Here is a 26499-nt window from a genome sequence, read left to right on the forward strand (position 1 = left end):
CCAATTTGAAAATTGATCTTACTTTTGCCATTTTTGTGGTTAGCAAGCATGGCAGAAAGCACAAGTGCAACTTTGGTAGTTTGTTTTTTTCTTTTGGGTTTATGGGAAGGGGGACGATTATGTCTTCTTCAATCTTCTCTGCTTCCCCTGTAGTAATTGACAAGTACAACCATGAATCAAACTCAAATTACGGTGAAAAATTGTTGATCTCATTGCTAGTATGAACATAAACAAAACTTGGAAAAGTCTATAGTTCAGCCACACAAAGCTTTGTGGGTTCCCACTGTCAAGGATACCCAGTTACCTTTAGCCCTCAAACAGCGCTTCATAGAAACCAAAAAGCTTTACTTTGCTCAACTCCCCATGAAACTATTTTTTTGGCTTTTGATAGAGGTTAAACGTTTGAAGACTAATAAAAGAAAAAAAAAAAAGGGGAAAGAAGAAGAAATAATGTAAAGACATTATTATAGTACATGAAATGAAGGATCAAAAAAGCAACTCCACAAGCCGACACCGAACAAGGCCACCTTCATCCCACCATCTACATCACTCTCCTACATGTTTTATTTTTCTTGTCTAGATATCAGCCCCGTTTCTCACACTGCCCCAGAGTCTCTCTCTCTCTCTCTCTCTCTCTCTCTCTCTCCATCTCTCTCAAGTTGCAACAAACTTTCTCTGACTGAGTTCCATTGTTATCTTCCTCTAGCTTTTGTTTCTCTTACACACACTCCCCCATACCCTTTGTTCTTCAATCATGGCTGCTCTAGTGCTTGCAGTGCTCATTCTGGCCATGACTGGCCGCTCAAGTAAGCTCTTGAGATAACATTTTTCTCTGCTATGTTTTTTTTTTAACCGTTCAACTAAAGCTGCAAAAGACATTTGGATTTCTGTTTGTAGATGTTAATATCCTTTTCTTCTTCTCTTTTTGGCTTCTATGTGATGTCTACCTAACATTCCTTTTTTTCTCCCTAAGAGAGAGAATTCATCTACTCCATGCTGGGTGCATCTTATCCACCATTTTTTTCCCTTTTTGTTGGTCTAGAGAGAGTTGCACCCTTTTGTCTTATGTTACTGTTTTCTAACTCTTTCTTCCATTTTCTTCTTTAAGCTACTGAACCTTTAATGCAAGTTATAACTGGTTCTAAATAACTTGATTTAGTTTTCATACCTTTTCCTGGTTATTTCCATGTTTTCCTAACAACACACTTGCTTTCTAGCTTGAGATTTCACTATTTTGCTCATTAAGCAAACATAACACCTTTTGTTAGTTATTCTCATCTCACTCCCACCTTAACAAAATCTCATTGTGCTTCCCCTCCCTAGAGAGGCCTTTTTCCCCTTAAATCTGTATTAAAGTTTCCCTTTCTCTGGAAAAAAATGACTCTATTTGATTTTATTTTTTGGGAAAGTGAATTAAATTTTCTTCTGGGGATTTGGACAGGTGCCACATGGTGTGTTTGCAAGGATAATGTGGGTGATGCATCCTTGCAAAAGACTTTGGACTACGCTTGTGGAGCTGGGGCTGACTGTAACGCTATCCATTCGAACGGGCCTTGTTTCAACCCTAACAGTGTTAAGGCTCATTGCAATTATGCTGTCAACAGCTATTTCCAAAAAAAGGGCCAAGCTCAAGGCTCATGTGATTTTGCTGGCACTGCCACTGTCACTGCATCTGACCCTAGTAAATTCCCTGTCCATCCATCTGTAATTTCTACACTTACATTTACCAGGGCAGTTAAAAAAAGAAAAGACAAAAAAAAGGGCCAAAAACTAAAAACTTACTTTTTATTTTGGTGATTCACAGGCTCTACTGGCTGTGCTTACCCATCTAGTGTCAGGTATGCTGTAAGCTTCTGATTGGTTCTTCCTTTTTTTATCTTTTATCTATTATTAGCTTCATTTGAAATTTGGTAACGGAAAACTGGAAAAAGTTTTTTATGTGTACCTCCTCTTTCTCCATCACAAACGGTTGGACCCATCCCATTACTGTGTGATAAGAAGGGAAGGAGTCAGGAGTCGGCATAATAATTTCCTGTGTTATTTAATGTGGTCTACACTATCAGCTCACAACCTGTAAATGGGGCTCCTCTAGTTGTTAGGACTATTAATAGGGCATTCGGCACCGTCTGCCAAAAGTAAGTCTGAATCTTATAATTGAACTTTTAAGGTCACCAAAATGTCCATTTAGTGTTTTGAGCAAAACGAAACTAAAATGCTTCATTTAGTTATAAAGATTAGGATTTAGAATGTGGCCCCAGGACTACACAGAATGGGGTATTGCTATTTGATCCCACGCTCACAAATGTTGCCAATGTTGTTGGGCTCTCTGACACTCTAGCAATTCTTATAAAAATGAACGTTGGCTATGTATTTTTGAAAAAATTGTTTCCAAATTTGAATTTTATGACAAGTTGATAGTGATTGTTATACTCAGATGTCGAAGTATTTCTATTAGTTTTGAAGCAAATTTAGCTACGGTGGGATAGTTGGACCATGTACCATGAAATATTTTCTTGGTCCACATGCAGGTATACTTGGTCTAAAGTTTTATCAAAGGTGGACCACATAGTTAAGTTTAAAATAAGTTTTGAACAGAAAAAAAAGGATAAATATAATAGCAATAACAATCTTAAAGATCAGATTGCTTTATGTTATGCTATCTTACTGAGATTACTGTTTTAAGTGCCTTTGTTTTGCACTTCCATATTCCTCTTGGGTGCAATGGGCATCTTGCTTTCCATTATTGGAGAGGAGCCAAGAAAAGGTTAGCTTTTTTTCTGAAAGAAATTCAAGTCCACATCAACTGTTTTCATCGAGATGCCTTTACCCCCCCAGAATAAATTTTTATTCCAATACGAAGTCTGCTTTTTCCATTCACCTCTGATCTTGTTCTAAATGAGCTCCTTTCACCATTTTGACTGCTATTGTAACTTCATGCCGATGTTGCCATATCTAATCGGTAAAGCTATAGGTTTGTGCTGTAGCATTGTAGCTTTTCACTTTCATAAAAGATCTTGCAATTATTGGGATCAAGTGCACCCTTTTACTAAAGGTCAAGTTTGATCAGGAGTGTACAGTGTAAAGGGTTCTCATCATAGTCCCTTGTAGCTATGGTCGTATTTACTTTTATGCCCTATAGTGATTAAGGATACACATCTTTTATAGTAGTCTCATCACAAGCCTTGCCTTGTGCATTGCTGTTGCTATAGTTTTATTATGTGTGTCTTTGTTAGTAAATATGGGAAGATGCTGCCTTTTATGGCCATGTCCAAGTCAAAAAAATGTGACCACAAATAATGAGTAAAGATAAAAAAAAATAATGAGTAAAGAATAATACTGGGGTAGCAGTTTTTGCAACAAAAAACAAAAAGTGTTACTGGCAATGTCATGGTGGGGCAATCTCTTTTGGGTCTTTTTTTGATTCTTGGAGCCACCCCTATACCTTGAGATGGACAAACGTTTTCTTTGAGATTAGAGCCCCAACTTTTTGAAATTTGAGATGAGATGCCTCGAAGCTTGTGCACGTGTTGTCCTACCTTGCAACATCATTTTATGGGAGCACCCTTCTGCTGTTACTGTTTTACTTCTGTTTTTCCTACCTTGTTCTTTTCTTTTCAACCCCACCTCTTGCCCTTTCATTATGGTTTTAAACACTAAAAACATCCCTAAATTTAAGAACGAAGAATTCCATCCTTATGGGCCTCACTTGGGCTTGATTTTGGTATATGCCGTGTCTTCCCTACTTTGGAAAAGATCCTAGGGTTTGTTATTGGTTACACTATAGGATCACAGCTGTCCCTACTATTAACTTCACATGTTCCTGTATAAAAACTTAAATCAATGGAGTGGATCTTAAAGCTGTAGTGGTAAAGATTTTATAAATGGTCATAGTAGAACCAAGAAACTTTTGTGCTGTTATTTTGTTCTTTGGTAGGCGTCTTTTTAACTTCTACTAGGATTGCAAGGAAAAGGAATTTTTTTTTTCCTTCCCAGAATTTTCACATATAGTAAACAACTCTCATTCATGGCCTGCCAAGTGGGATATTATAATACACGTTTAGGAACTTGGGTTTGAATTCAGACTATGAAGTAAGTCAAGATACCTGAGTTAATAGCCTGAATGCAATGATTCAAATGCCAAAGGATAACAATTAGCCTTTACTATTTTAGTGTATATTCAATTTGCTTTACATTTCAAAAGTTTTTGACCTTTTGAGTTTGGCTCAGTGGCTGGCTTAGTATCTTCATAAGTATATATGGAAGTAACACAGTGCTTGCATTCAAACCTAGGCTCCAATACGTTTAGGATATTCCTATAATTTTTCCCCCATAGTCAGCTAAGAAGTAAATCATTAAACCCTTTAATGACTTCATTAAGCCTCTTTTTGTGCCCTGCTTTATTTGCTGAGGTTACGAATACATTTTGTGCTAAGAAATGTCCTGTTTCACTAGATCCAAGATGTTAGCAATTATCTCTGCAAAGTTCAAACCAACTCGACTATGCCTAGTTACGTGTACTTTTGTATGAAATATGTCCTCTACGCTATTGTGCTATGCATTGTTATTTGATTTGTTGCTTTTGGAAAATACTTGGTAACTCTTTTTTTATTTTCTTTACTTGGATCAGTGCCGCAAGCAGCACAACACCAACCACTCCCGTCACAACAACTACTCCATCAACCACCACACCCTCAACCATGAACCCAAGCACTAACACCCCCACAAGCACAACACCATACGGTACGACAACACCTACTGGAGTGTTAGGCGGAGTTGGCACAGGCTTAGGCCCTTCCGGAGCTGGGATCAACACAGACTACAGTGATTGAGGATATCGGCTCCAAGGCTTGTCTTTCTTCACAACCCTCTTGTTTTCAGGCTTGATGCTATTGTTGGGTTGAAAAAAAAAAACAGCAAGTGGATTGTGGTGGTAGTGGGGTAAGGGTGGTCAGTGGTTATGCTGGATTTCAATGTGCATAAGTCGGTACCCATGTGATTCTGCTGTTGTTTATCTAAGGACATGTTGGCTAAGTTTTTTGTTACTTTCTTCTTCTTCTTCTTCCCCTCCTTACATGAGCATGGAGATGGGCTTTTCTTTATTCCTTTTAAAGCATGGTTTTGTGGTGACGGATGTAGTGTTATCTACCTTTTTCACGTTTTTATGTACATCTAGATCTAGAATTCAGTGAATTATTATTTTGAAGAGAATATGGCACCACAACATCATCCTCATTGGTAGCACTTGAGAACCTGGTTTATCTTTTAAAATTCCTTGGATTTGTCCTTCTGTTCTTTGCTCATATCTGCTTCGGTGTCATCTTGTTTGTCTTCTTTCTCAAATCTCAATGTTGGGGAACTGCTGAAACTCGCCTGTCATTTTTATGACATGGGAAGCTTGAATTTAGACCAAGTTGTCGCAACCACCATGTCATCGATAAGGTTAATTCTGCCATTACCACTGCAAATCATTGCATGATTAATGACATAAACGAGATGTAAATTGGCATTAAGTTGGAATTATTCTTAAAATTCCAAGAATTATCATACAAAAAAAAGTACCATTATTGGAGCCTGGTACAGGGTGTAGGTCTGTTTAGCATGTGAGTATGTCCGTTCTTTTGTCTTATCAACTTTTCTAGATAAGAATTAAATCATTTTGCTTAGGCTTTACATCTCTAAATATCACTCCATTATTATTCTTTCCTAATCTTCTTCCAATCAAAACTTGTTTGGATTTTTGTTTGTAAGTCTTCAAAATCACAGAATGAGATCACGCTGGGAATAGTTTTCGCAAATAAAAATGGAAATTGTAAGGCATGTGCACGTTGAGTCTAGTGGGAAGGAACACTACTATTCTCTTTGAATTCATTGATATCCAACTTATACATAATATAAATGCTCTGCAAATTAAATAAATGAATGGGTCATGTAATATAATAAGATTGGCTCTGTCAATGTGTTTGATTTAGGCGTAAGTCAAGTGAGAATATGCCTTGGAAGTGTGGATTCCATTGGCCCTGGGTCATAGCCATGACAATACCATGACTGAGGCTATTAATATTCACACCAAACCCCACCAGCTCTTGAAGATTTTTGTTCAGGATTTGGAACATCAATGAATGCCCACATCACATGCTACACATTTTTTTAAGTACTCTTTAGTTCATAAGGTCATATTTATTTTATGTATAATTTTCTTTCGATTTAATGCTCTTTTTGGCAGTCTTAAATATGTAATCTTAATCGTTTGTTGTGTTTTTGTGCTGCACCTTGTAACAGTAAGCCAATATCTTGAAAAAACAAACCATATGGTTTTTGGTCATGCACAATTCCCATCTAGGCATGCATTTTGATTTCAGTAAAAAGGAAAGGAATATGCCATTGCTCCATTAAAACATCTTTACTATTTCAACCGCCGGATTACGTCGGGATCAGTTGCTCCTAATTCAATTGATTATTTGGATTTCAACCCCTTCTTTTAATACCTGAATCCTGCAACAAATGATGATTTTTGAGAACCCTGCAATTCATATTAACGACTTCAATTTATCAAGAGTTTTCACGTTTTCATTACTTTTTTACTTGATTTCAAATAAAAATAGAAAATAATAGACATAATATTTTAAAAAATTCATGAATTATTAAAAAAATAAATATTTATTCTTTTATTCTGTTTAATTAGATCTCTATACTTTTATTTTGAGTCAATAGACTTTTATGATTAAAGGTTCAAAACACTGCTTGTCATTTTTACACTTGTATTGTATTAGGTCAAAGGGTAAAATTGTTTTTAACAAAGTAATAAAGTTAAAGAGTAAAAATATTTTTAATAATATTACAGAGTGTAATGTAATGTGATTACATTAGTTTTGAACTGTAATAACATTACATCCCTTGATTATAATGTAATTACATTGTAATCTTATATTGCAATGGTTTGTTGCAAAACAAACACTACAATATAATTTAATTGAACGCATTGTAGGAAATATGCTCTCACTTCTCTTATACCAAACGTTACTATAATGTTAACATGAAATGTGAAGAAGTCATGTGACCATGCCATCATTAACTATGTCACATTAGCAACATGTGACGAAATATGACAATTTGATTAATTACAGTTTGTCAATCTTAATAACAAGGGTTTAAGATTCAGGGTTTATGTCTATTTTATTTAAAATAAAAATATAAAAACTTGATTAAATATAATAAAAAAATAAAATTTTATTTGAATTTTTTAAAATAGTTTAAAAGTTTTAACAAGTATTATGCCAAAACAATCCTATTTAAGTTATAGTTTAAGTGTGTTTTCGTAAATAGGAAAAACAGAGATTTAAAGCCAATCTTTTAAGTAGTAAATACATAGACATTTATGATTGTACCAAATGTTAGAATTATAATTTTAATAATTAAATAAAAAAGTGTCGCACTAAAAAAACTCTTCCCATGGGCATAAAGTGAAAAATAATGATAATAGGCAGCACAAAATGGTGGAAAATAGGACCAAAAAAGATTGAAATTAAATCAGCATGACTGATGATTGGTATATCAAATATAAAGTCAATTGGATGATGATTTATAACCCTTTACCAACACCTACGTGGATTTTGTCTCCGAATAGCGGCTAAACCCAGATGGGATCACCTACTAAGGACTTTTCATTACCGATTCACAATCATTTTATGATTCTTTGAAACAAATATTCCCTCTTGTTTAACCAATCATTCCCTTTTTCCATTTAAATTTTCTACAATCATACCCTTTTCTTATCATTCATTTAAAAATTTTGGATGATCCAAAATAATCCAGATTAGTTCATTATATATATAAATAGAGTTATTGCAATTTGGACCTTAAGCCCAAGACTTAATTGATTCCCAAATAAAAAACAAGAATCTGATCTGTCAATGACAAATCTGATTCCAGCAAAATCAATGTAATAAAAAATACAAATGAATAAAATAAAAGAAAACAAATAGAAAAAAGAAAAGAGAATGGATCTGCCAAGGACACAAGTTCAAAACATAACCTTTATTCTTATTTAACTTTTTACGTTATTTTTCCTCTTGCAATTCTCTCTGCTTGCTTTTATTTGCACAAATCAACTATTTTATTATCAATATAATCTTTTTATCCAATTAAATGAATTAATTACTGTCCTAAACTTGTATTATTTTTAGTAAAATATGTGCAAAATTTGGTATTTCAGAATTTTGAACTATTATTATTTAGATATAACGTGTTGCTTGATTACTTAACTGTGTTATGAGTGGGGTCCAAATTGCAACCCCTTCCCCTCCTTTCTTCGGCTCCTCCCCCTTTAATTTGTCCCTCACTTCTTTTTATGCAACCATAAATTCCGTAACTCGATGAAAATTTCTTCAACCCAATAGCCCAACTAAAGACCCAAAATCCATAAACCTCAACCCAGCCCAACCTCCAAGAACCTTACCTACCTATTGTTTACATTATCAAAGAATTTTAACTACAATTTGAGCAGAATAAGTCCATGTTGGTTGTTTCTACCAAGATGACATGAGATTGATCCCCCTGTATGTCGGTTGTAGGATTGAAATTGAATTTTTTATTGGAAGTATACCTCCATTTCCTTTGATTCTTTTCAATGATTTGCAATCTCAACAATGTGCACACGATTTTTATGTCAACAAGTATTTAATCGAAGGAATAAAACAGAGCAATTTGATGAACTTGATATTAGTCATGATTTTGGTTGCTGTTTGAGACCAACTTTTACTTTGGCATTTTGTGGTAACATTCTATGGTTTTGCAGCAACTTGACACATTTGGATTCATCTTGTTGTAAGGAATTAACAGTTGTGGCCTTTGGAACCAGCCAACATTGTACGCACACTCATCTTCTCATTGTCTCATAACTTAGGTGTTTCCCTGGAACCAGCTACAACCTGCCACTAATGCATGGGCATTGTTGCTATTGGTATGCAAACGACAGAATTTTTAGTTGAATGCACTAACAATCTTCTATAGCTGCAGTTGCAGGTGCAGGCTTTATTTTATTTCTTGAATGCATTCATTGTCCCAACTTTAATTATTACAGAATTGAGTCAATATCCACTTGGGACTTTTTCATGTACAAGTAATGCTGATGCTTACAGCTTATTTAAATGATATGAACAAATGGTGTACGTATGGAATTTGGAGGACCAAAATTGTACCAGATGAAAATTGTCCACTTCAGAAATCTGGGAAGTTCCTTTCTTCCTTTGTATCAGAAATCAATTTTATTCAACGGAAATTATTTAAATTTTTTTTATCTCTTTATTATAAGTTAAAGTTTTGTGAAGGCAAAAATTGTGTGTGTACCTCAGATGAAACCCATGTGGCAGGAAATCTGACCAACTAAAGTCCGACACGTGTAAAGTCCCACCAAGATATGAAAGGGTTTCTTTAACAACGCCGCCGTTCGGTTCAATCAAGAATGGCGCAATCTTCACTTAGGAACGATCGGTTGAGATCTGGATATGACAGATCCTACGGTGAAGATTGGGTAGTAGCAGCAACATGATTTCTTGCTTTTAACATATTAATTAATGTGCAGTAAGTGAGAAGAGAAGCATAATCACAAATAATGAATAAATCATTCCTAGTTCCTAGTTCCTAGTACCAAGGGCAGCTTTGTACTGCTCTTTCTATTTCCTTCTTTTTGTCCTTCTCTCATTCCGTCGCCCTCCGTTGCTGTAATTTCTCAACCCTCTTTCTCTCGCTTCAAGAAGAGACACGCACAACCTAAACAAAATGCAACAACCAAGAGATACCCACTTGGTAAAAATGCTCTGACCAACCTTAAAAACTCTCCTTCCTTGTCTTTTTCTAATTGCCAATGTACCCTTCTTTTGACACTGCCGGTTTCTTTCATGTTCTTCTGTTCTTGGCAAAGTTTCTTTCATGTTCGTCAGCTCTATTGTAGTAATAATAATACAAAATAGTTATATGGATGCGGTTGCAATGAAATGTTTGATTATGTTGAAAAACTATACAACCTTGCGAGTGGCCACCCATTTGCTGCTGTAAAAATGGTATTTTTAAACATTTTACTCTGCGTTAGTATATTTGTTTTTAGTTTTATTGTTTCTGTGTGTGATACCCTTCTCGCAGATGTGAACGTGTAACCTGTGAGGTTCATGTGGTTTAGACTTGAAATGTTGTTAGGCTAGTGGTACTTGGATCCAGGTCGTTACATTTGGTATCAGAGTCATGGACAAGTCCGGTGTGAGCTTCCATATGAGTGGTCTTGATGAGAACATCATGGATTTGAGTGGTCAATCACTACTAATAATTTAAGCTTAAATTCAAGTGATTTAGGTCTGTAACGTTGCTAAATCAGTGGTGTTGGATCCGATTTATTACACTTTGAGATTATAAAAATGTTTGGTCTCTGTGGAATGCGCTTTATTATTGAAGGCAGTTGTTTAAGATTTCCCATTTTAATGAAGGAGCATGATGTTTGTAGTCATTTAATTGCATTATATGCTTTGTATTAAGTGACAATGATATTTAGAAATTCATATGTGATATTTCCTTGTTTCTACAGGACAAGGTATGTGATATTTGTGGTGATGTTGGCTACGGGGAACTAATTATAACTTGCTCCCAGTGCTCAATTGGACGTCATATGTAAGACAACCATCAGTCAATCTTAAATGTTTAATGGTTGTAATCTGCTGTTTGTTTGTGTTTTTATTAGGTATATTTTTATCAATTAAATGAATAAGCAGCTGTGTTAAAGTTCTTCCTTGATTCTGAAAGTGTACCCTATCATGTTTACTTGCATTTAACTAGAATAGTAACACCGTAGAATGATTGGTTCATATGTAGTTAACTGTGATATTTGTTTGACCTTCAATTCTAAAAATAATGTTGATTCTTTTGGAAGCTATTGCACGCGGAGTGTAGTGACGGACATGCATGAAGATTGGGCTTGTGAAGTATGTCTTTCTGAGAATGACATAGATTCTCTAAAACCTGGCCAGGCAGAAGATGTTTTGGATTCCTCTAGAAAACATTGTTTTGAACTGGGAAGGCAGGTTACATGTAAAAGGCCAAAGGCCGTTGAAACAGGCAAAGTGAAGTTCCTTCCGACTGAGGAAGTCATTAAGCTATCATCAGGCTCACCAAGAAAGGAATTTCCTTTGAAGAGCAACTTCAGATCAAAACCTGTCCCAGCAAAATTGACTGCATCTCTGTCGAAGAGGTCATTTATGGGACCCAAAACTGTAGGCCCTTCTTTTAACCCAATAAAGGTGAGATCAAATCCTAGTTTTTCACAGTTAGGATCTTCGACGCCTCCTAGATGTGGTGGTCTGCAGATCATTTCATCAATTAGTCAGCATGCAGTCAAAACATCAAAGGAGTCAAAAGGTGATAAACTCTTGGACTTTGCCACTAGTTTGGTTTTTATTTTTTGCATAAAGTTTCTGTCTTGAGAGGTGTTGAAAGATGGAACAATGGAAGAAGTTCCAGATGGTGAGCTGGCTTCATTTAGATTATTTGTGAAAGTTTTTTGTTTAAATTTTTCATTCAAGTTGGAGTTGGTGCTTCAGGAAACAAATAGATACTTTTGAACTCTGTGTTGGGTTGGTGTATGTTGGAGTTGGTTGGTCCAGATTATGATATTTTGTGAGCTTTTGGTGCAGTCAATTCCAAATATGATTGCAAGTTTATCTTATGTTTTGTAATATCTGATGCCTTAAATCAAGGTTGTTTATTGTCGTTGAATATTATTTTTTTATGTTGAGCCTGAGTCCATTATGCTAAACTTTTAATCTTAGACAAGAGCCTAGATTTTCTTTTCCTTCATGCTGGATAACAGGGAAAAAAATGAGACAATATTTGAACTTTATGCTAGTTTTCTTTTGGAAGCACAAAAACTTATATGAGCATTGATGGCAAGTTTGATGTGCATATGGTAAAATGTGGCTGTTGCATTTTATTTTGCATGAATGATATAGATTTCATGCCCCTGTCTTATTAAAGGGTACTCTATGTAGATTTCTCTTAGAAAGTATTGCTTCTGTGCCCCACTGCAGAAGAAAAAGCCCCTCAGGCACTTGCAAAGATATACAGTAGTAATGAAGAGCCAGTATCTTCTGTTATGTCTGCGAAAGAAGTCAAGACTGTTAATGCTAAAGCAATGAACAAAATGAAAGAGACATTGTCTGCATCTTCAACCTTAACGCCTAGTTTGCCTATCATCAATACAGGCAAGAAAGTTTCTAAAATGATATCATTTTGACTTGTTTGTTCTTTTTATGTGTTTTTCCTTATAGGAAAAAAAAAACAAAACCCAAATGATTTGTTTTGGAAAAGTTTGGTGGAATATTATGAAGAGATTTGCCTTGAAAATTACTAAAGGTGCATTTTCTTATTGGGATGCAAAGAAGGAGGCAAAAGGTATCATATGATCTTTTGAAGTTCAAAAATGAAATTTTAGAAAGGTGAAAAATATTTTGTTCCAAACATCTAGCATAGAAGCTTGGAATCTCATAAATTTAGCAGTGAGGTAAGAAACAGAGATTATGATCTTATAAATTATGCCCATTACTTGTTAAAAAAGGTGAAAAATATTTTGTTCCAAACATCTAGCATAGAAGCTTGGAATCTCATAAATTTAGCAGTGAGGTAAGAGACAGAGATTATGATCTTATAAATTATGCCCATTACTTATATTTAACATTTTGGTGCTATCACTCATCTCATCAATTTGACTTCCATGTAACTGCATTTTGAACTTAAATATTTTACCAGAATTTACTTGTATGCCAGTTCCTTTTATGTGGTCATACTTCTGGTCTGAGTGAATCAACTTTTGAGCTTAGTTTTCTTAAAATTTAAATCTTCATGGTGCAACTTGGTCAGAAGTATCAATTTTGAAGATCATCAAGTGGTCTAAATTGGTTTTTATAAAGCTACTGGTGCTGTATGCTTTTTATTTGAGTTTATCCACTTATATTGTAGTTTTAGCTACTTGATTTATATGTGCGTATCTACCTAGTGGTGACATATTGCTGCTCTTATGTTCTTTTTTCAATAGAAAGTGACCTTGTTGTTCCCAACAAAGAGAATGTTTGCAAGGGACAGATATCGGATGCCATCCTACCTAATAATAAGCAAACAATTCTTCCTACAAAGTCAGAGGAGACTATGAGATCAAGCAGACCTTCACCATCAAGGCTTCATACAACTATTGTAGGTTCAGGCAAGAGAATTTTTCTAATCACTTCACAGTACTCTACCTTTTTGAAATAAGGATAAAACTATAAACTTGTTTTTCCAATTCTATGTGGTATCTACTATTCAGATGTTTGATCGTTTTCAGATTATAGTGGTGATATTGTTTATATTAATCTTTGTTTGTAGCTGAGCAGTTTTAATTTACTTTTATATTTATGTCCTCTTTAAACAAATGCTTTCTCATATCGAAACTTTTATGATGCTGCTGAACCTGAGAATTTTGATGTTGCAGAAAGAGAATCCTGGAATATTCGACTTAAGGTTTCCCTATACCGCCCACATCTTCCTGCTCTTCATACTACTTGGATGTGAGTAACATGTCTTTCGAAGACATTGTACATACCATGTTCTATCTTCTTGTTATGTAATTGTCTACTTGTTGAAAAATTGTTTCAACATAATTCATCACATCTCAAAACAATGGCATGGATTTCTATACATAACAATTTATATAAATAGTACAGCATTCTCAATAATTCAGTCCTCATAGCATGCCAGGGCCTTTTCCATTCTTATGATGTTAAAAGCTATTTTTCCCAAGTTATGTATATGGGATGAAAACTTCATGAGGTCCTGCATATGTATTCTAGCATGCAATTTGCAATTAGGGTTTGCATTAATTGCTACTTGCAAAAGGTTTACTTTATTTACGCACTGACAGAAGTCGCTGACATGCCTTCATATTGACCTTTTCTCATCCTTTTTTAGGGGAGGTTTCAAATTTCTTGATGCTGCTACCCCAGGTGAATTTTATGGTGGTTTCCTGGCTCGACCTCCATGCAGAGTCCATCGTAAAGCATATGAGTTTTCACAGAAAATGCCCCCAGTCCTTCAGGTTAATCTGCTTCACCAGTGTCACCTTCAGGCAGATATACTCCAGAATGGTTGTCTAGATCTTTGTGACATTGCATTATACTTTTATCCTGTGGATTATACAGAAAGGTGTGTGCCAACATCGAATTCTGGCTTAAATTCATTTTCCTTTTACAATTTTAATTTTGGACTCATTGTATTACTTGAATGGCTTCTTTGATGTGTAGATCCCAACAGAATTACAGTCAACTGTTTCAGCTCATGGAGATAAAAAATTCAGTGCTGACAAGTTACAATGATGGTGTGAAGTTGTTGATATTTACATCTACACAGCTGCATTTAGACACACGGGGTAAGCTCTCTAGGCTCTCTGACTGTATTTTCTGTCAGCTTTCCTTCAGAACAATATTTTGGGCATAGATGCTGGATTATTTTATGACAACAACACCTCTATAAAATTTATGTTGTTAATGTCCAGAACACTTTGGTTCTGTTCACACAATAAAGAACCCAGTAAGAGTTGTTGAATGTTTGTACAATCTTACTTTTTGTTCCAAACTGGCTAGACTCTTGGTTATGAATTATTAAGATTTTGAATATTGGATTTGAGATTCCTCCCTCTATTGATCCTCTCTATTTTTCTCTCCCTAGTTCTTTTATTCCTTCCTCCAATTTCGTCTGTGTCTTCCCCTTTCCCTTTAATTCTTTTTCTGATCTCCAATTTCTCCTTATTTCCCCTTGTTCTACATCAATGCCTTCACGAAGATAGACCAAAATTCTTGTGTCCATACTTTTTGGCTTTGCTATCTTCTATTGCTTAGATGGCTAAATATGCATGTTCAGATGTGATCTCAATGCCTTCATGAAGATGACTAATAATGTTGTTGTGTTTATAGACTTGTTTACAAGGTCAAATACAGACTTTTTCTGTGGAGTCTTCTGCCATGCAAAAGATAATCAAATGAAGGTACATCAGGAACTTCCTTCGTTAGTGTCTCCTTTGGAATATACACATGATGATAATGCCAATATGAATAGCAGTGAGGCTGTTGATATGGATATCGACATGGTAGGTGGAAAAATTGTAGGGATTTCTGACACAGCTGTTTCAAAAGCGTCAACACGGGATTTCAATGAATGGGCTGTGAAAGAAACCCTTGATGCGATTACCAATAGGAAATTTTCAACTGTCTTAGAGGACTTGGATTCTGTGATTCAACCAATTTCATTAGAATTTGAGCAAGAATGCTGCAATGACTCTGATTTACCATCTAAAAATACTGAGAAAATCAAAAGCACATTAACTCTTGAGCCTCTTGAGCATCCATTGGAAAGCTCACTTTGTAGGTTGCCCAGTAGTATGGGTGAAACTCGCATCCCTCCTGGTTTTGAAGGTTTGATGAAACTAAATTCTAGTAATAGAGCACCCAAAGCCCCAAGTGCAGAGGAGAAAAATTTTTTGAATGAGAGAAGAATTGTGAGTCAAGTAAAAGACGAGATTGGCTGTCAGGGTATCTTGCAAATAGCTTTTGGAGTTAGTAGTCCACAACGTCAAGGATCTATAGAAGATTACAGTTCACGAGGATCTCAAAAACAGCACCAGGTACTGAAAGTATCATTCTACAAAAATTTAAAGTTAATGTGGGTTTAAATTGTTTGAAAATTGTATTTCATATGTCTCTAACAGGTTTTGGCATGTCATTTGGCAAATGATCCTTCAGCTGCTTGTCCTCCTCCCTGTTTGTCAGTAAAGGGGACTAAAGTTGGATCGGTAATTAAAATTGAAGGAAATGACAATGAAAAACCCTTTGAAATGAGAGAGAAGAAAGGTCTGCAAAGTACGTTATTCCTTAGCAAGGACAAATCTAAAATGGTTGCTGGTTCGTTTAATGGTCCTTGTGCTGTAGAGGTCAAAGCTGAAATGCAGGCGGTAGATGATAGAGTAAATAACAGTCATGGACTCCATGCCAGATTGCCCAGCAACATGGAGACATCACAATGTTTGAGGCCTGTTGCTTCAACTAGGGTAAACCTGAGTGTAGCTGGGAGGTCAAGGGGGAATACTGGTGCTGCTAGTGCTGGTGGGCTAATTCGTGACAAATTAGGAAAGTGGATTGTCGGCTACAATCTTAACTTGGGCAGGTGCAGTTCTTTATCAACAGATCTGTGGGCTCTGTTTCAGGGAATAAAGTTTACATGGGATAGAGGGTATAGGAAAGTTCTGGTAGAGTCTGACTGCGTTGCTGCAGTGGAATGTTTAAGGAAAGCCCCCTCTCTGCTGAATTCTAATATAGCCCTCATTAAGAGCTGCAGAGATCTTCTCAATCGTAAGTGGGATTGCAAAGTCCATCCTATCCGAAGGGAAGAGAACTTGTGTGCTAATTGGTTAGCTACTCATGTTGAAGGCTGTTCACCGGGATTGTCAATCATTAAGGAGCCACCTTTGGAACTAAATCCTCTTCTGGAAAATGATTGCGTACGGGTTGCTCGTGCTCACGATTCCCCATCTGCAGTGTCCTTTAGCGACCGTAAATCCCACTGAATTATTGAATGTGAGAAAAGGACAGATATTTCTCCGTTACCGAGTACAGTAGCTCATATACTATACACCTTTGTAAAGCCTCAATCATGGAATCCAACTTTTTTGTCTAGTTGTAAAAAGTCAGGGTGTCTACCTGTTAGTTTGAAGTATGGTAGGCTTTATAAACAGAGTTTACCTGTAGGGTAAATATTTTTTGTTATCCTCTAGGCGGCTGCCTCGCACATTTGTTTCAACGACTGACTTGTGACTGAATTATCTAGTAGCTTATCATTGTGTCATAGCCCAAAAGTCCTTGAATGAGAACCTGAGAGGAATGCATGCACTAGTTGACAAGACGGCATTTTTTCCTATTGAATTTTGGTTTTAATGAAGCAACAGCACTGGTTAAGTTGCCTGGATTTTCTTATCTTGGTTGCGCCGAGAGGGCAAGGAGCAACCCGTTGGGAAGAAACGTCGCCGTTTTCAATAAGAAGAAACATACCAATAAAGAGATAATAAATCTATTGGGTAAGTAAAAGGAAGTCCAAAGGGCTTCCTCCTCTAGCCACGTGGAGGTCACAGAAGAAAAGAAGAAAAGTATTGAAAATGAAAAAAGAGAGGCAAAAAGAGCAAGGAAAAAACAGGCAGAAAGGGCCCACAATGTAAATAAAAAAAGGAATCTATAGGCCACAGGGACATCGTCGGTCAAACTGAGTAATGGCGTGTCACATACTGATTGGTTGCAGAAAAACTGTATTCCCTCCAATGCCTCCCAAAGTAAAGGGAACAAAAAAGAGAAGTGCAAAAAATTCCAAAATTTTAATTTCAAACACGAAAGTCGCTTACTTGGCTGACTGCTGCTTTCTCTCTGCCGGTGAGACTGCGAGAAAGCAACCGAGACAGAGAGAGAAACAGATATTATGGAGGTGGAATCAGCTGCGAGCAACAGCAATGCCAAAAATCAACGGCGGGTAGGTTTAATTTACGATCAGAGGATGTGCAAGCATCGTACTCCTGATGATGATTATCATCCCGAGAATCCCAATCGCATCACCGTTATTTGGAACAGGCTCAAACTCGCCGGTATTCCCGAACGGTACTTTTTATCTGAAACTTTCTTTCGTTTTCTCGCGGTTTATTTGCGGTGAGAATTCGTAATAAATGAAATTGAATTCCATAATTGTTTTTTTGTAAAATTATAGTCTAATTTGCTTTATCTGGAATGCAATTAGTTTAAACCTTGACAATAATTCATTTAGCGTTTAAATTAACCTGTGAAATTGATCCTCATATGATTTAAATTCATTTCTTTTTTTTTTTTGGTTTTGTTTTTCTAAATTTGTTTTGTTGGATTTCTCTTTTAGATGTGTGCTTTTAAATGCCAAAGAAGCGGAGGATAAATACATTTGCGCCGTTCACTCCAAAAAACACGTTAATTTGATTCGAAAGATAAGCTCCAAACGATATGATTCGAAGAGAAATCTAATCGCATCCAAATTAAATTCCATATATTTCAATGAAGGATCATCAGAGGCTGCTTACCTCGCAGCTGGCTCTGTCATTGAGGTGCTGTAAAGTTCTTCTCGAATGGTACATTTACATTTAAGAGTTTAAAATTTGACAAGAGAATTTCTTTTGTCGCATAGGTTGCTGAGAAAGTGGCAAAAGGGGAATTGGATTCTGCTTTCGCTCTTGTTAGGCCACCTGGCCATCATGCTGAATTCGATGAAGCAATGGGATTTTGTTTGTTCAACAATGTGGCTATAGCTGCCACTTTTCTCCTTGATGAAAGGGTGAGAAGTGACTGTTAGTTTTTATAATTCAGGGTCTTTTTTCCCCTATTTTACAGCAAAATTTCCTCAGTATTTTACGGATGGTGACAACATTGCATTTTTATTTGATTTATTTTTTCCCCTTGCAGCCAGAACTTGATATAAACAAGATTCTGATAGTTGATTGGGATGTTCATCACGGTAATGGTACTCAAAAAACTTTCTGGAAGGATCCTCGTGTTCTGTTCTTCTCCGTTCACAGGTACATAACTAATGTGAGCTCATTTTTTTCTGTATCAAGTTTGTGTATGCTCTTAGTCCAAAATAAGTTTTCTTGAGGAATTGTCTGGTATTTAATTATGCTATAGATAGTTTTTCATCTTTTTTTAGGATAACATCAGTTATGTAGTAAAAGCCTTTTGTTTGTCGCTATATTTTTTTTAAAGTGCAGGCTTTAGATTGGACCTAAACTGTATGCTGTTTAATCACATATTGTAACTGGCAATTAACCTCAGTGACTGTTTCTATTTGTCTTCTTTTGCAGGCATGAGTTTGGCAGGTTTTACCCTGCTAATGATGATGGTTTTTATACCATGGTTGGAGAAGGACCAGGTGCAGGATATAATATAAATGTCCCTTGGGAGAATGGCCAGTGTGGCGATGCTGACTATCTTGCAGTTTGGGACCATATTTTACTTCCCGTTGCCAAGGAATTTAAGCCTGACGTAATTATAATATCTGCAGGATTTGATGCAGGTTGATGGTTATAAACTTACTTGTTGAAATTTAGAATTCTTAATTTTTCAGCTGCTTTTTAGTCTCTCTATCATCATAAGTATAACATGTTGTTTGGAACAGCTGTTGGTGATCCTCTAGGGGGATGTCGGGTAACACCATATGGATATTCCGTCATGTTGAAGGAGGTCAGTGATTAATTTTTATTACCATTTCCTTAATTTCTCCCTTTTGATTTCTCTATGTCTAATGCTGTTGGTCTGTAACTTTTAATTTGTTTAATCCATTCCACTTCATAATTTTTTTCGAAGTGAGATTTACACTATTGCATCATCTTTTGTGTATGTCTAAAATGATGGTTCTCTATATCTTTTGCATTTAATGTAACTTCTTTTTACCAGTTGATGGATTTTGCTCAAGGTAGGATTGTTTTGGCACTGGAAGGAGGATACAATCTTGATTCTATAGCAAATTCAGCCCTGGCTTGCATGGAAGTTCTGTTAGAAGACAAACCTATTTCTGGATTTTCTGAGGCATATCCATTTGAGTCTACATGGCGAGTAATACAAGCGGTAATAATCCTTTACAATGGTTTTCGCAGCTTTCCTTGAATGGAATTAACAACCGTGTTTTCTTTTTCCTCCTTGTGCTGGTTCCTTACCAGTTCTTAGCAATTTGTACTTTATATAGTCTTTTCTTCTGCTGAGGCATAGATGGCCTGTTTGCCAGGTTCGCCGAAAATTGAGTGCATTCTGGCCAACACTCGCACATGAATTACCAACTAAGTTGACCAATCAAAAAGCTCCTCCTGTAAGGCTGTTTTTCATCTTTGGTTGCAGATTTATCTTCTTGCTTTTATCTTGTCAAATGTGGATAGCCAGTAGATTAGCATGCCAATTAATGTCTTTGTTAAAGTAGTCTTGTTTAGGTGATTCTGAAATTGATCAGAAATAAACATAAACCAAAAATGCAGTAATTTCTTGTTTCTCCCATAACTACTGGAGAAAAAGAAAGGCTTATTTTTTATTTTTGATTAGTCAATACATGGTACATGATGCTAATCTAATCATGTAGGGCTCTTGAATACATCTAATGTATTTTCTGAAAGCAGGAAGAGCAACTCGTAATTGGAAAAGAAGAAAAAATGTGCAACATAATTGTTTTAGGGTTCTTGTCATTAAGGATGGAGTCATAGGGGGAAAACATATATAGGGTTCTTCTCATTAATTTTAAGACATAATGTTATTCGATGAGCCCATACATCTTTCTAATAAAGTTGTTTTCAACTCAGCATATTCTACCGTTAAGCTCCGAATCTGATGATGAGGATGATGAAGCTTCAAAAATTGTATCAGCGGACTTTGTTGCAGCTGTTGAGGATGTTGTAGAACCCCTTTTAAAGTTGAAGGTTGAAGATAATCATGGTAATAAAGTGGAGATTAAAGTTGTTAAGTCAGTTTTCTTCTTTACTTTTATTTTAAATGATAAGCTCTAAACTGAATGCAGATAAAGTAACCACTGCTTCTACCCTGTGGAGATCAGAGCTGTCCAAGAGTGACATTTGGTATGCCACTTTTGGTTCAAATATGTGGAAGTCAAGGTTCCTCTGCTATATTGAAGGTGGACAGGTATTGGGATTTTGTGGTAAAAGGATGGATGAGATCCCTACGCCTAAAATCAATGACATTATTAGATTTTAGCCACTTTTAATTAATATTTTGATGTTAACTCCTTTCATTAATTAACCAGGATCAAGAGGATTTTCCAAAAAAAAAAGAGGACCAGGATCGAGTGTTGCATGTTTTAGTACAAAAACAAATTGCATTTGCCTGATATTTCTAAATATGATTCTAGGTTGAAGGTATGAAAAAGTCATGTTCTGGTTCAATGGATAGAAACCCTCCAAAGGACATTCTGTGGAAAACTTGCCCTCACCGTCTTTTCTTTGGTCGCGATTTTACACAAACATGGGGTCCTGGAGGGGTTGCTTTCCTTCATCCTCAAAGCAACAGCCATAATAAAACTTACATGTGCCTCTATAGAATTACGTAAGTTATTCCATATTGCACTGTTCCCTTTCTATATTTGATTGCATCCTCTCCATGTAGAAGAGAATTGCAGTCTCTATTGAATTTGTATCAGCCTGCCTGCTTCATCATCCTATCTGAATTATTTATTCTTTGGCATCTTAAACAGGCTAGAGCAGTTCAATGATGTCTTGCTTCAGGAAAATGGTCCAGATCATGACCTGAGTTCTCCTTTGTTCGATCTAAATGCTTTGAACTCCATTCCAAATGAAGGTTCCTTCTCTGTGGAGGCTGTCAAGGTACTCCAGGTTTATCATTCCCTTTATTTGTGCATTTCTACTGTCATATTTGGAAGGTTATGCCCTTCAACGTTGACAAGCAACTTGGTTCTTCGAGCAGAGAGGCTGGTACCATAGCGTTGTTTACCTGGGAAAGGAGAATGATATCCCTATACTGACTATGACGTACGCTTTAATGCACTCTTGGCAACTCAATTTTTTCTTTATACAGAATCGTATTGGACATCTGCATAATTTGCATCTTGTGAGTTTACCATATTTGTGTATTTGATGATATTTAGGTGTCCCCTCTCAACGATTGAAAAATTTAAGTCCGGTGAGATCCCTTTACGTGCTCCTTGCAAAGAATATGCTGACACCTTAGTAAGAGGCCTGGTCGAAGGCAATCAGCTATCAGAAGAGGAGGCCAGGACTTATATACACGAAGCAAGCGCAAAAACCATTATATGATCGCAGAACTTTTGGTTGCGGTACATTGTAGTAAATTTCTCAAAGTAATAACACTCGTAGTAGAGGGTAAAGCTTCTGGCTAGAAGAGTAGATGACATTGATAGGGGAGTTTCCTTGTGTATTTAGCCATAGCCAACCATATTAGCCAACCTAATTAGTGAGAATGTAAATGGATTAACTCCTCTTGCAGGCTTATCATATTTATGTATGTTTAAATTAATATCAGAAATTCAGGAACATCGTGTCTTCTAATTAAGACCAGAAGAATCATCAATGTGTAGTAATGTCTTTTCTATGAGCATTTGTTTCCTTTTATTCCCTTGAAGGACAAGCTGTGGAAGCATTCAAACCCAGGTAAATTGCTGATTAATAACAGGTTCGGGTACAGTATTACCCGACCAAGAATTACAGTTGCTATTTGCTTCACAATTTGTTGCAATTCGAAGATAAAAAAAATTTGCAAAAAAATACATGTCAACTGCCATCAAGGTATGCGGTTCAACATCAAGAAACTGCATATGTTCATAGCAAATAATTTACAGGGACTGTAAACGAGAAAATTCTTGATCACGCCTTGTAATTCATTTCAGTCAAAATTTGTAAAGTCGTTATATAACTCAATATCATTATCAAGCTTCTTACAGTATCCTTTTGATGACTATCGGCAATTCTTTGGCAATACAGATGGATGAACAGATCCAAAAGAATGAACACATTCTCGCTATCCAAATTCTGAAATACTAACATGAGATGGTGCATTTGATAATTAACCCTCACCATCAACATAGAATAAGCTATTTCTCTCATCGGAATTTCAATGTAGCATGACCGGTGTCTCCCAAGTGCTTATGTAATTTATTCCTGCCATGATGCAGATATGATGAGATTTCTTTGCTTTTCAGTACTGAATAGGGTGATGCAAATGATTCAAGTAACCAAAAAAAAAAAGGTAAGAGTAGCATTGAAATGTTTACATACTTTGATTGAAAGTCCTCTCCACATGTCTCACATACATTGCCAGAATGCTTTGTTGTTGCCTGCATGTGAATATGCATATTTTGACAATTAGACAAGAAATGAGAAATACATGCATAATTTCACAACTACTAGTACATTTCAAACATAATAAATAAGAGTATTTAGTTGATTTTTATGAATACTTGTACTTGGTGGTGAAAAGTCTCACCCTTTTAGCTCTGTTACCAAAGCTGGAGACTAGAGATAGATGGGAGGCCATCCCTCATGCCTTTATGTTTAGATTATCTTATGAGAAAAGGTGCTCAAAGCTTTCTATTAAAAGCAATTAAATAGTCTGTTGTTTCAAGTTTCCCTTCTCTTTTCTAATGTCGTATTCCTCACCAAGTAACCACCAATATTTTGCCCCTTGACAGAGATCACCATTCATCAAGAAAATCTCAGCATTCAAGTTAATGGTGACTATAATATGTACTCCATAATATTAATTATTCAAATAATGCAACAGAACTAGTTGATCAAACACTTGCCTGGAGACTAACTGTTTAGCAGCTCTGGATAAACCTTATTATTCATTAAATAAAAACCATTTTTCTTTTTATTTGTGTATAGAAGCAGTTAGATAATTCCTTGTATTCTGTCCATCTAGTACAATTGCACACCACTTTGGCACCTCTAGGATCTTGATATAAGTTGATCACTCATCACAAAAAATCATTGCTTGGGCTATAAATAATAACATATGACATGGCTTACTCATACTGCAAAATCTCAGGTTATTCAATCAATTTTTTGGCCTGACAACTAATTAGGTCAAAATCTTTTATATTTTTTTTAAATGTGAGTCAAAAGTTATGATCAAAACTAAGCATAAGTAGTAAAAAGGAGAAGTTCGTCTAACCCAGCAAGTCATATATATGGAGGTAACTAACTAACAACCGTTTAAGCACAAGACAATATCAATAATAAATGGAGAGTAAAGCATACCTTCGCTTTCTTTCCTTCAGATGAGTTGTTTGATTTGGCATTGGTTTCTTTCTTCATATTCCATTTTCTATCAACAGGTCGCTTTGAAATCTTATCATTGTTTCCCAATTTATCATCCTTTTCACCATCACTATCCTCATCTTCTGCAGGTTGCTTCTCCTCCGCATGCAGAGTATCACTTAAACTGGCTTCTTCATTCTTGCTTTCAGTTCTGTTTCCATCACTCTTCATGCCTTCACTGCCATTCTTCTTACTCCTCTCTTTCTTCCCTCTTCTGTTTCTCCTTCTGTTCTTCCGGTTATCATATTCCATAAATTCCTCCTCATCACTCTCATCCTTGACATGAAATCCTGTCTGTGAAACCACGTCCTCACTCTTCAAAGGAGCATCCTTCTTATGTTTATGCCCTGACACCATTGCTTCAAGAACAATAATTTCCTCCCCATCATCATTATTACTATCAATTTCAACCTCCTCTTCACCCCCTTCCTCAACATCAAAAAACCCATCATCCTCACTCAACTCACCAACTCTCTTCTCCCCTTCATCCTTCACTTCCTCGTCAATCCTTAAACCCTCCCTAAACCTCTCGTCCACATCCTCCTCCAACTCCAACTCCTCTTCCTCTTCTTCCTCATCAACAAACGACTCCCTCAACTCCGCCACTTTCTCCTTGTGCTTTTTCGACTGCTCGTGATTCTTCCATTGCTTCTCACTCTTAAACTTCTTCCCACACGCCACACAGTACAACTCCTCCTTCTCTACAGCTTTCTCCTCCATTTCCTCCCAATCATCCTCTTCTTCCTCTTCAACTTTCGCCCATTCTGGCTCTGCATATGCCCTAACTCTCTCCAACCTCTCCTTTTCCATCTTCCTCTTCCTTTCTCTCTCCTCCTCTTTTCTCCTCTCCATCTCCTCCTTCCTTTTCATGCTCATATCAATAACTCTCTTATCCCTCTTCTTAACAAACTCCGCCAACCCTCTGACCGTCTCGTTATACTCCCTTTTCGCCTTCCTCCGCAATTTCTTATTCTCTTCCTCCATAACCCTCCGCGATTTCCGGTTAGGTCCCGCCATAACATCATACTCATCAACCCAAACAAAATCCATGACCGTAGAAAACCCCAACCAATAATTATAAAACGCCGTAACTTGACCGTAGGAACTCTCTAAATTTCCCATCAAAGGAGCTTCTTTTACTAACTCTAATCCTAACCCTAACTTTTTGGCAAAATTAAGTTCATTGGCATAAATTTTAGAGAAAAGATCCGAATAAACCTTGTAGAAGCCACGCCCAGAGTCGGAGTAACCGGAGAAAACGGTGTTGGAGAAGAAAGAAAAGAGGTCAGGGATTGGGGAATTGGCGGTGGAGTTGCGGTCGGCGAAGAGGATTTGCGAGCGATGAGAGTCGTACCAGGAGCGCTCTTTGGGGTCGGAGAGGACCTCGTAAGCGTGGACGAGCTCCTGGAATTGGGCGGTGGCATCTGCCTGAGAAAGGCCGGATTGAACAAGTTTGTCAGGGTGGCGTTGGAGGGCGAGCTTTTTGTAGGCTGAGCGGATCTCGTCTTGGGTGCAGTCACGGGAAAGGCCTAAGACCTCGTATAGGCACCGCTTTTCCGATGCCATTAGTAAAGTTAATTTTATTGGATTTTCAGGTATTGTTCAGGTGGGAGATGATTAGCGCTTCACCAAAGGAGAGGGAAGAGGAAGAAGACCTTTGTTTGCCCTTCGCCTTCTCCTTCTCCTTCTCCTAGAAATAATAATAGTTTTATATATGTATTATATAGTTCAAACTATTCCTAGGTGCTTCAATTGTACGTCTTTTTAAATTCCTTTGGTTGATAAACTGAAATATTATTAATTACAAGCATGTTATGCAATTAGTTGCTGAAATCAATTTCCTTCAATGCTCAAGTCAGCCTTCCAATTATATCAAAAGACTCAATTTAATTCTTTTCCTTTATCCCCTTATTACATTCAAATAAATCTTTATATTTTTATTTGAGTCAAATAAACTCCTCTTACTAATTGTTGATTAACTTCAGTTAATCAATAGTACAATCAATAATTTTTTATACTATATTATTTGTCACATAGTATCTTGATAATGTTAATGTCATATGATAAAAGACCTAACATCAAAAATTACTAACTCAAAATTGAGCTTTTTTTTTTAATATTTTAAAATTATTGATTAGAGATTTAAAATAAAAAATAAAAAAAAATAATTATTTCAAAGTGATTACCATCTTTCTTCATTGCTTACCATCTTTTTAATTAAAACCATCATTCCTAACAAAAAAAAAAATTAATCCAACTTTTCTAATATGATTGATGTCATTATTGCTTGATTGAAAGCGAGTGTAGAGAAATTTAATAATATCCATAAACGATTTTGAGATGAGAAAGAGTAAAAATAGGACATATAACATTTATAATACTGAAACTAGTAAAGGCGCACAATGTTGTTCCACTATAAAAGAAAATCAAATCCTTCACTTCTTATCTATAGAATTTGTAAAGAAAATTCGATGTTTTTCTCTTTTCTAAAATTTGTAAAAAAAAAGTCAAATCCTTCTATTCCCTTCCCTAAAATCTATAAGAAAAATTCAATACTCTTTTCTTCTCTGAAATTTGATGGTATTGAA

The 26499-nt window shown here is 36.2% G+C and overlaps 3 protein-coding genes and 1 pseudogene across 4 annotated transcripts; 3 read left to right on the top strand and 1 right to left on the bottom strand.

Annotated features, from left to right (window-relative positions):
- Positions 1-754: 754 nt before the first annotated feature.
- On the top strand, positions 755-4901 carry LOC18604827 (PLASMODESMATA CALLOSE-BINDING PROTEIN 2-like; annotated as a pseudogene).
- A 4778-nt stretch (positions 4902-9679) lies between these two features.
- On the top strand, positions 9680-16896 carry LOC18604828 (uncharacterized). Its single transcript, XM_088804789.1, has 10 exons — positions 9680-10058; positions 10574-10656; positions 10916-11400; positions 12069-12221; positions 13073-13245; positions 13465-13580; positions 13981-14214; positions 14313-14437; positions 14982-15688; positions 15773-16896. Exons 1-10 carry the CDS (start codon positions 9993-9995, stop codon positions 16625-16627), a joined length of 2997 nt encoding a protein of 998 aa, XP_088660915.1. The 5' UTR covers positions 9680-9992; the 3' UTR covers positions 16628-16896.
- A 504-nt stretch (positions 16897-17400) lies between these two features.
- On the top strand, positions 17401-22184 carry HDA05 (histone deacetylase 5). 2 transcript variants are annotated; one of them, XM_007037499.3, is made up of 14 exons: positions 17403-17702; positions 17971-18172; positions 18253-18399; positions 18528-18640; positions 18923-19134; positions 19237-19301; positions 19515-19685; positions 19843-19923; positions 20405-20537; positions 20620-20741; positions 20968-21161; positions 21310-21439; positions 21540-21604; positions 21721-22184. In XM_007037499.3, the coding sequence occupies exons 1-14, from the start codon at positions 17527-17529 to the stop codon at positions 21887-21889; spliced, it is 1980 nt and encodes a 659-aa protein (XP_007037561.3). In that variant the 5' UTR covers positions 17403-17526; the 3' UTR covers positions 21890-22184. The 2 variants fall into 2 exon arrangements, with proteins under 2 accessions (XP_088660570.1, XP_007037561.3); XM_088804444.1 differs by lacking the exon at positions 21540-21604 and having other exon boundaries at positions 17401-17702; positions 21721-21877.
- Positions 22185-22439: 255 nt separating this feature from the next.
- LOC18604830 (DNAJ protein JJJ1 homolog) lies at positions 22440-25607 on the bottom strand. Its single transcript, XM_007037502.3, has 3 exons — positions 23852-25607; positions 22868-22926; positions 22440-22750 (listed from the first exon to the last, which is right to left on the bottom strand). Exons 1-3 carry the CDS (start codon positions 25475-25477, stop codon positions 22693-22695), a joined length of 1743 nt encoding a protein of 580 aa, XP_007037564.3. The 5' UTR covers positions 25478-25607; the 3' UTR covers positions 22440-22692.
- Positions 25608-26499: the final 892 nt, after the last annotated feature.

Source organism: Theobroma cacao, chromosome 3 (genome assembly GCF_053813885.1).
Source record: "Theobroma cacao isolate CCN51 chromosome 3, ASM5381388v1, whole genome shotgun sequence".
In the NCBI taxonomy this organism is placed as follows: Eukaryota; Viridiplantae; Streptophyta; class Magnoliopsida; order Malvales; family Malvaceae; genus Theobroma; species Theobroma cacao.

Coding starts and splice junctions, on each gene's coding strand:
- LOC18604828 (XM_088804789.1), top strand. CDS start 9,993: ATGTTTGATTATGTTGAAAAACTATACAACCTTGCGAGTGGCCACCCA. Junction 14,215..14,312: donor CCTGTGGATTATACAGAAAG/GTGTGTGCCAAC, acceptor TTTGATGTGTAG/ATCCCAACAGAATTACAGTC. Junction 14,438..14,981: donor GCTGCATTTAGACACACGGG/GTAAGCTCTCTA, acceptor TTGTGTTTATAG/ACTTGTTTACAAGGTCAAAT.
- HDA05 (XM_007037499.3), top strand. CDS start 17,527: ATGGAGGTGGAATCAGCTGCGAGCAACAGCAATGCCAAAAATCAACGG. Junction 19,135..19,236: donor ATCTGCAGGATTTGATGCAG/GTTGATGGTTAT, acceptor TGTTTGGAACAG/CTGTTGGTGATCCTCTAGGG. Junction 19,924..20,404: donor CCAATCAAAAAGCTCCTCCT/GTAAGGCTGTTT, acceptor TTTTCAACTCAG/CATATTCTACCGTTAAGCTC.
- LOC18604830 (XM_007037502.3), bottom strand. CDS start 25,477: ATGGCATCGGAAAAGCGGTGCCTATACGAGGTCTTAGGCCTTTCCCGT. Junction 22,927..23,851: donor CTGAAGGAAAGAAAGCGAAG/GTATGCTTTACT, acceptor ATTCACATGCAG/GCAACAACAAAGCATTCTGG. Junction 22,751..22,867: donor GGAGAGGACTTTCAATCAAA/GTATGTAAACAT, acceptor GCATCATGGCAG/GAATAAATTACATAAGCACT.